A 9,388-nucleotide genomic window follows, 5' to 3' on the forward strand; every position below is an offset into this window, starting at 1 on the left:
CCCCTCAGCCCAGCCACCCTGCCTTGCAGCCCGTCGGCTATGGGCTGAAACCTCTACCTCCTGTGAACCCGAAGCGGCCTTTCCTCCTTCAGTTTGCGGGTGTTAGGTATCGCGTCTCCGTGCTGAGAAAGAAGCTCGCAGATGTGTTTAGTGGTAGTGTTTTCCTGAGGGCACTGGTGTCGCACCTTGTCTCGTGGGAGTCGAAACGTGACTCGCAGTTGTCTCTGCCAGTGTTTGCAGTTAGATTGTAGGGAGCAGAAATTGTGTTCCCGGTGCGTGCGATCCCGTGGACTATTCGGTTATCATCGTGCTGTCCCGTGTCTGTTGTGGCTGCATCTTAAAGATCCACTGTGCTGAGGACCAGCAGCTGTCCTCCTCCAGGGCAGTTTACCTTACTGTGGTTGTGGAAGCCCTCTGGCTCTTTGACACTTACTTTGGTCCCAGTTTTGGAGATAACAGGTTCCTTGAAGTGCCCTGCATACTGCGGTCACAGTACCCTAAGAGCCTCAGGAATGAGGACGGGTCAGAGCCACCTGCACAAGGCCTCGCCCATAAAACTCTCACCGTGCAGTATTTCTGCTAGAGGTGTGGTTAATAGCGCACCGTGGCCTCCATGTTCCTCCTGTCTCCTCCATCCGCGTGTCCTTTCTCCGCCGCTCCTTTCTCTCTTCTTTGGTTTCTTCTCTTTTCTTTTCTCTTTCCTTCTTTCAGAGATCTATAAAGGCTTAGAAGCTCTCGGGTCGTAAACCCCAGAAGGTGGCCCACTGGAGTACTCAGTGTGAGTTCTCCTTGTCCCTGAACGGTGACAGGCGTTGAGAAGCCACACGCGTGTCCCTCGTGTGCACTGGAAACGTCATCGTGTGGCCTTGAGCACTGCTGCAGATGGGTGATTTACATCGAGTCGTGTGTTTCGACCTCACGAAGGGTCACGCGTGTGGCAGTGACAGATTTTGAAAGAGCAGCTTCTGAAGTGCTTGGCATTTGTTATACAGCTGGCTGGTGGGTCCTTTGAGATGTGGGATGAAAGTAATAGCTTTGCAGAATGAACATTACAGGTCAGTCACGAGGCTCGGAGCAGGCTGGGACTCTACCCAACAGGAGTGAGGAGAGACCACCGAGCTCAGGAGAGAGGTGGACACCGAGCTCAGGAGAGAGGTGGACAACTCGCTGCCCATTCGCGTGTACTTAAACCTGGGAATTTTCCAAATGGGTTTTTGGTCTCCGACCATTCTCTCATAAGTATCAAGCATTGTTTCTCTTTGTGATTGTCACCATGAGAGCCTGGCTGTGTTGCTGGGGGTAAATGCACCAAATTTTAGTACAGCTGAGACCTGGCCCGGGAAATGTCTCCTCTCAAACTTCTGTGCTCGTTCACTGGGACACGTTACGTATTGCTTTCCTTGTTCCGTTCCTCAGCTTCTCCTGAATAGTTCTGTAGCTCTACCTCCTTTTGCTCCTAGTTGGTCCTCAACGGCTGTGGGTTTTAAGTCAGCTTGCTTTTTTGTTATTAAGAAAGAAGCATTCCTTCTCCGTCTTTTCTGGTGGACTGGAAAGTGGAAGTGCATGAGTTCACCGTTTGATTTTTAGTGACAATATTTAACCCTCAGCCTTCATTCCGTTTGTGTCCCAGTGGAGGACAGTGTGATCAAAAGCCTAGGTGTGCGCAGCTTCGGACCCGACGGATGCTCTCACAGGCCACAACTCTGCCGGAAGAGTGAGTTTCACTGTGTGTCCCCCGGTCCCCGCCATCACCTCTCGGGCCAGGCTCCTCTCTTCCCTCTTTGAACACACTTGGCACACGGTCGAGAGTCCTGCTCTAAGGTACCTAGTGCTCTGCTACGTGAGCAGCGTTCCTGTTGGTTCTCCGTCCTGTATCTTCTCAAAGGCGAACACGAAAGCCACTTACTTCTCTCCAGGAGAGCGTGGGAGTGTATACCACGAGTCGGTGGGTGTGTGTGCATCACCTTGAATGCTGTCTTGTCTCTGTGTGATCTTCTGCCCTACCCGCCTCCCGCGCACACTGCTTGCTGGCTGTCTGGAGACCTCACGCTTTCAACTGTACTGCTTTGTTCACTGCGCCCATTTGGGGAATTCTCATGTTTCTATTTTAGAATGTGGGTAACCATGTAAAGTTTCTTTCCATGTGGCAATTTAATGTTTATATATTTCACAATTAATTTTATTCTCATAAAGAAACTTTTTTTGTATGAGGATCGAACTTAGAACCTTGCTTATGCAAGGCAACTGCCACTGAGCGAAATCCCCGGTCCCCCTCATAAAATCTTGCCCAAAGAAAGATCTGCCCTTTGCTTTCGTCTTCTGAGAGGTAGACCCTGGGCTATTAGACCATGCCAGAGTGTCTAACCGTGTGATTTTCTTTTTTTTTAATTGGTACCAGGGATCAAACTCGGGACCCCGTGCCTGTGAGGCAGGCAGTGTCACCACTGAGCTAAGTCCCCGACCCCCTCCTAAAATCTTTAGGTGAGTTTTAACAATAACAACGTAAATATCGCAGCAACCCTCAGAATGTTTGACAACTGAGCCCTGGGCCGGATTAAGAGTATCGAGGTGAAACGCGATTACACGCGTCCTCTCTCCCCCGAGGACAACCCCTGTCCTGTTTCTTGTGGCGTTTCGTATGAATTTACCATATGTAGCTGTCCCTCTGCGGTGTTGGTCTAGTGTTATCACCTGCAGGTGTTCCGTAAATCAGCCCTCCAGAAATCGCACAGAAAAGCATCACGGGAGATGGTTTGGCCGCGGTGTGAAGAGGAGGACGTGGCTGTGGAGTGCGCCGGTTCCTCCTTCGCTTCGTCCCACGTCTCCCTGCCAGTGTGTCTCTCTTCTGCCTGTTTCCTCTCACAGGGCCGTGGATCTTCCTTTTATTTGGTGTTTTCTCTTCAGGTCTCCATGCTGCACCCTCGTTCCCTATGTGTGCATTTCTTCCTTGGCACACGTATTCTTCTCCTTTCGTACACTACAAACACTCTTTAATTTTCTCATCTGTTTTACCTTCCATGATTGACATAGCTTTCACTTGGTCATAACCCAAAGGCCGAGAAGTGATGACGTAGGTTTTAATATCTCCTTCTCCTCGGATAGCTTCGTGAATTTCTTCTGGGGAAACACTGTTTCCAAAAGTATTCAAGTTTATGTTTTCGATTTCAAGTAGTAGTGGAATTATTATTGACGGCCTATGAAGAATGAAATAGCTCTCTCTCCCTGCTTCCTGGATGTCCCAGGTCGTCATTTGTGCTGTTTAGGCCCTAAGCCCCCGATCCTACATCAGTGTTCTGTTCCGGCTCGATCTAGATCTCCCGCATGGGTCTTTTCGAGGCTGCTGGAACTGCGGTGTGTGGCGCTGGGATTGATGCGCACTGTGCAGCTAGGAGTGAGGGTGTGGGTGCCCACCAGGCAGACCAGGGAAGGTAGGAGGGGCACAGGGAGCTCTTGTCACCTGCCACCACTGCTTGCTCATTTTGTTGCCTTCTGCCGGCCGCGGCCTGTTTCTCCTCTGTGATCCCCTCTGCCACGTCTCACTGGTGTGGAACCAACCCATTAGGCACTGAAACCTCTTAACACCGTGAGTCAGAGTAAACCTTTCCTCCTTTCATGTTAGCTGTTTGGTATTTTTGTCCCAGCAATGAGGAGAAAGTAAACATAGCCTACTCTAGTCACTTTGACAAGTGAATTATCTTCTTTTTCTGTGGTCTGTTTGTCATTATTCCTAGTGATGGAACACTGCCCTAAATAGTGGATTTTGAAAGTCTTTCTCCAGGGACAGGGATTTAGCTCAGTAGTTCCAGCACCTGCCTCGCAAGCACAAGGACCTGAGTTCGTTCCCCGGTACCAAAGAAATAAATAAAAAAAATAAAGTTGCCTCTTTGAAAGTCTTTTCTCCATACCTTAAAGAAGTAAACAATTATTTTTTCACCTTTCCCTTCATGATTAGTGCCTGTTAAGTTTGCAAAATATGGGTGATCAGAACATTTAATATGTAGTTTCATCAAATCTATCCCCTAATTTCTTTCTCATCTGCCACCTTTCAGGTTACACAGCCGTAGGGTACTATGGCTTCCTTAATCTAATTTCTTTGTTCTTAGACATTCTGCAGTAAATATTGTAATTTTTCATTAACTTTCCAAATTATTCAGAAATGTTGCTTGCTGTTCAATTAAAGCTTCGTCTGTAAGACCAGGTTGAAGTTTCAAAATGCTGTAAGAATAGAGAAGGAGGAGATCAACTCTCTGAAATTAAGTTGACACAAAGGTGTTTTCTATAATCTCTGAGAGTAATTCTTCAGATATTTATCTACCTTACTTTTTTCACTTGCGTACTGATTTTATTTTCATCTTCTGTGAACCATGCTTTAGTGACAGTGTACAGTGAATCTGGGTCTAACCAGCAGGAGAAGCGGTGTTCCCATTCCACTGTTGCTGTAGCAGTGAGTTCCAGTGTGACATCAAAATTGCTGTGTGACCTCTGCGTGTGGATGGAGGATAGAGGTTTGATGATCAAGACATCAAGGAAGCATTTGGAAAACTCAGCCTCTATCGGCTGTGTATGAGGAGAGATGAGACGGTTCATGTTGTGAATCTCACGCTTCTTTGTGGAAACACATGTGTGATGATTTAGGAGGCTGTGACCTTCGAGGATGTGGCTGTGAACTTCACCCAGGAGGAGTGGACTTTGCTGGATCCATCGCAAAAGAAGCTCTACAGAGATGTGATGTGGGAAACCTTTAGGAACCTGGCTGCCATAGGTAAGGAAGACTTCGTTTCCTCGTGTTTGCAATCAGAGAGCGTTGGTTGGTGCTCACCAGTGCAGTTTCCTTAACTGGAGGGTGGAAATGTTCTGATGCATCTTGCAGGTGTGGGCACATTTTACCGAGAATCTAACTGGAAACTGCTGATTTTCATATAATAGGTTGTCATGATATTTCTGTGCCTGCACTTTAGGAAGAAGCTCAAGTGACCAGCACATTGAAGATGAGTACAAAACTTGCAGGAAAAGTCTAAGGTAATTTGCGCTAAGGAGAAGAATGTTCCTCCAGTGTCAGAAATATTAAAACCAAGCAAAGCATAGAAACAAGGCCATGTTCAAATTTCTTTCATCTCACAAAATTTCTCCAAGGATCTACCCACATTGAATCTCTAATATGACAATTATTTGAAATATTCCACTTTCTGAATTATAGGTGATTATGCCAAAAGTGACATCTTTGGTCTAATGTAAAAGAACACACAGCCAGGCCTGTTGGCACCCAGAGAAGCTTAGGCAGGAAAACTTTGAGACCTCGCAGGTTTGAGGCCAGTGTGGACCATACAGAGAGTTCCTGGCCAGCCTCAATAAAGAGTGAGATGCTGTCCCAAAAATCAAGAGACCACAGAAGTTCTGTTCCATGGGCAAAAGTATAATTAGGCTGAATGAAATTGCATCTTTGAGCCGGGTGTGGTGGCACACACCTGTAATCCCAGCGCTCAGGAGGCTGAGGCAGGAGGATCACTGTGAGTTTGAGACCAGCCTGGACTACATAGTGAGTTCCAGGTCAGTCTCAACTACATACTGAGACCCTGTCTCAAAAAAAAAACAAAAAAACAAAAAACAAAAACAAAATTGCATCTTTATCATTCAGTACAGGGGTATATAAACCACAGTTTGTGTGTACTGTGAGAGCCAAGTTCTACTTTTATGTATATATGTATGTATGTATATGGGTTTTTTTCTTTGTTTGTTTGTTTTGGGGTTTTTTTGGTACTAGGGATTGGACTCTGGTCCTTGGGCTTGCAAGGCAGGCAGTGGAACCACTTAGCTAAATCCCCAATCCTATATGTATTTGTTTGTTTGTTTGTTTGTTTCTTGATACTGGGGATCAAACTTGGGACTTTATACTTGCAAGGCGGGCGGCGGAACCACTGAGCTAAACCCCAGTCCCTATACATGTGCTTTGGAAAGACCACTTTCATATCAAATTGTGTTTGTGATAGTTCATATAGTTAATTATGAAATACAGATTCAGTATTTGAAAAATTGCTATCATTGTAGATTTACTCAAAGTCCAACTAAATGCTCCTGTTCTGATTGTAGTTACTTTAAATCCTTCGGACCACACAGCCAATTTGTTCGAAAGGGTTGATGGGGCTGTCAGTGTGGTATCACATCTAGGGAAATGTGCATAGAGATCCCATTTATCCAGCTGTAGTTTTACTGTATCTGTTCCCCACAAAGTGAAAGTAATCAGAGCTGGAGATTTAGCTCAGTGGTTCTGCTGCCTGCCTTGCATGCCCAAGGTCCCCAGTTTGATCCCCAGTATCAAAAAAAAAAAAAAAACACAGAAGTGAAAGTAATCTTACTACAGTGGTGCATAAATACCCATATGTAACAGCACAACTTAGAAAAGCTTAAGCTCTCAAAAAAAGATGAGGGAGAAAATGAGGACCAAGACCTGTCATGTAAAGTTATAAGATCCCAATGATGAATGTAACTGTACTGTATACCTAAAATGTACCAGTAAACTCAGTGAGGGGGGAAATAAAAAGCTGAAATGCACATTCATATGAGGAGTTAATTGAGGAAGTATAGGATAGCCTGGGCGTAAAGGGGCCGGCGTGGAATCCCAGCAATCTGGGAATATGAGTCTGGAAAAGCGTTCGTTCATGCTTAGCCTGGGCCACATAATGATTCGTGAAGCTCGTTTTCGTTTTGGTACCGGGGATCAAACTCTGGACCTTGCACTTGCAAAGCAGGCGGTGGCACCACTGAGCTAAATCCCCGGCCCTCATGAGGCTCTTTTTCAAAGTAAAATTAAAGGATCCCATGCATATATTACAGTGCCAAAACATTGGCTTCAACTTCCAACACTGAAAGCCACGTGAAGTGCACGGCGATGGGATGGTATTGATCCGTAGAACGAAGCGATGTCATTTACCAAAATATGGATGGGTCTTGTGCTGTTAAATAAGTCAGGAACAAAGTTTACGTGGGAATTCCAGCTGGGATTAGTTCAGTGGTTCTGCTGCCTACTTCTCAAGCAAAAGGACCCGAGTTCAATCCCTGGTACCAAGAAAAGAAAAAAAACAGAGAGAGAGTGAGAGACACATACATGGGAATTCCAACACATGAATTAAGGAGCAGAACAAAGGAGAGATGGTAGAAAAGAGAGAGCAGAGCATTTTGAGAGGATGAAGAGGCTGGGGGAAGTGGGAGGGCACGCAGTCACGGAAGGAAAGGCGTCAGTCAGTACGTGCGGCACGGTTCTGTTCTGCCAGCATGTCCGTTACCAACTCCCACACGGATCTCATGCATCTTACTGTTTCCAAGCCACCATCCAGAGTGTACAGTAAATAATTCTGAGGGGACATCAGGGCAGATCTCATGGTAAATCATTACTACAGTCACTTTTAAATGTGATTGGTTGTTTTGTTACTTTTCCCTTCTACAGAAGTGGAGAGGGACAGAAATCCTGTCAATATAAATTACGGTACCAAGGTGGAGAAATGGTGGTTCATCTTCCAGGTACAAATGTGTGCATGAAACTCCTACGTATAAATCCAGGTGGGAGCCTCTGCCCTAGAAGGCACCTGACCGGTCCTTCCTCAGCAGATGGGCCCGTCACAGCCAACGCTGGACTCAAATCACCTGAGCAGCAGGGATTTCAGGAGAGGCTGTCCAACCGTAACACACATGGGAAAACCTGCCCGATTCTTCAGTCCTTACAGATACGTGTCGGGACAGCTCTTGGGGAGAAACCCCATGAACTTATCCCACCTGGAAACTCCTACTCTGGTTGCACTGGTGAAAGTGCCACTGAAGAGAAGCCATTTGTACACAAGCAAGATGCGAAATCATTCGTTACACCCGGCGATGCCCAGATCAGGGAAGGAGGTCACAGTGAAGGGAACACGTATAGATGTCTACCACGCGGAACAGGTCTTAATCCTCACTGGGATATTCAGACACTTGAAAAACCTGATGTTGGAGGAAAACACTACGGAAAATCTTTCACTAAAAACACTCCATGTAATCACGAAAGAGCTGTCGTGGAGGAGAAACCCTATGTATGTAAACAATGTGGGAAGACTTTCCGCACATACACTCACTGTCAGAGACATGAGCGGACTCACACTGGGGAGAAACCCTACGTGTGTGAGCAATGTGGGAAAGCGTTCAGCAGACAAGATAGCTGGAGACTACATGAAAGGACGCACAGTGGTGAGAAACGTTATGTATGTAAGCAGTGTGGGAAAGCTTTTCACACACACAGTCATTGTCAAACACATGAACGGATTCACACTGGGGAGAAACCCCATGTATGTAAACAGTGTGGGAAAGCTTTCAGCAGACCCAGTAATTGTCAGAGACATGAGCGGACTCACACTGGGGAGAAACCGTATGTATGTAAGCAGTGTGGGAAAGCTTTCAGTACACGTGCTGTTTGTAAAACACATGAATGTACTCACACTGAGAAAAAACCTTACGTATGTAAGCAGTGTGGGAATGTTTTCACCACACACAGTTATTTTCAAATACATAAAAGGATTCACTGTAGGGAGAAACCCTATGTATGTAGACAATGTGGAAAAGCTTTCCACACGCAGAGTCATTGTCAAAAACATGAATGGATTCACGCTGGGTTGAAACCCTATGTATGTAAGCAGTGTGGGAAAGCATTCAGCACACGTGCTGTTTGTCAGACACATGAACGGATTCACACTGGGGAGAAACCCTATGTATGTAAGCAATGTGGGAAAGCTTTCAACACACACAGTAATTGTCAAACACATGAAAGGACACACACGGGGGAGAAACCTTATGTATGTAAGCAGTGTGGGAAAGCTTTCAGCAGACCTGGTAATTGTCAAACACATGAAAGGACTCACAGTAGGGAGAAACCCTATTTGTGTAAGCAATGTGGGAAAGCTTTTAGCACACATACTATTTGTCAAAGACACGAACGGACTCACACTGGGGAGAAGCCCTACCATTGTAAGCAATGTGGGAAAGGTTTCCACACACACAGTAATTGCCAAACACATGAGCAGAATCACACTGGGGAGAAACCTTATGTATGTAAACAGTGTGGGAAAGCTTTCAGCACACAGGGTAATTGTAAAACACATGAAAGGACTCACACTGGGGAGAAACCCTATGTATGTAAACAGTGTGGGAAAGCTTTTAGTAGCAGAGGTACTTGTCAAATACATGAAAGAAGTCACACTGGGGAGAAACCTTATGTATGTAAGGAATGTGGGAAAGCATTCAGCACATATGGTACTTGTCAAACACATGAACGGACTCACACTGGGGAGAAACCCTATGTGTGTAAGCAGTGTGGGAAAGGTTTCAGCACTGACAGTCATTGTCAGAGACATTTTCAGACTCATACTGG

General features: G+C 45.9%; 1 protein-coding gene across 1 annotated transcript; it reads left to right on the plus strand.

Moving 5' to 3' along the window:
- Window positions 1–6: 6 nt before the first annotated feature.
- Window positions 7–9,114, plus strand: LOC104851361 (zinc finger protein 878; the record flags this gene model as incomplete). Its single annotated transcript, XM_019205158.2, is given in 4 exon segments — window positions 7–4,762; window positions 4,959–5,019; window positions 7,442–8,849; window positions 8,851–9,114. Coding segments are annotated over 4 exon segments (1,767 nt in total), but the record flags the coding sequence as incomplete, so codon positions are not given.
- Window positions 9,115–9,388: the final 274 nt, after the last annotated feature.

This window comes from Fukomys damarensis, unplaced genomic scaffold (assembly GCF_012274545.1).
Source record: "Fukomys damarensis isolate Sample0158 unplaced genomic scaffold, DMR_v1.0_HiC HiC_scaffold_39, whole genome shotgun sequence".
In the NCBI taxonomy this organism is placed as follows: domain Eukaryota; kingdom Metazoa; phylum Chordata; class Mammalia; order Rodentia; family Bathyergidae; genus Fukomys; species Fukomys damarensis.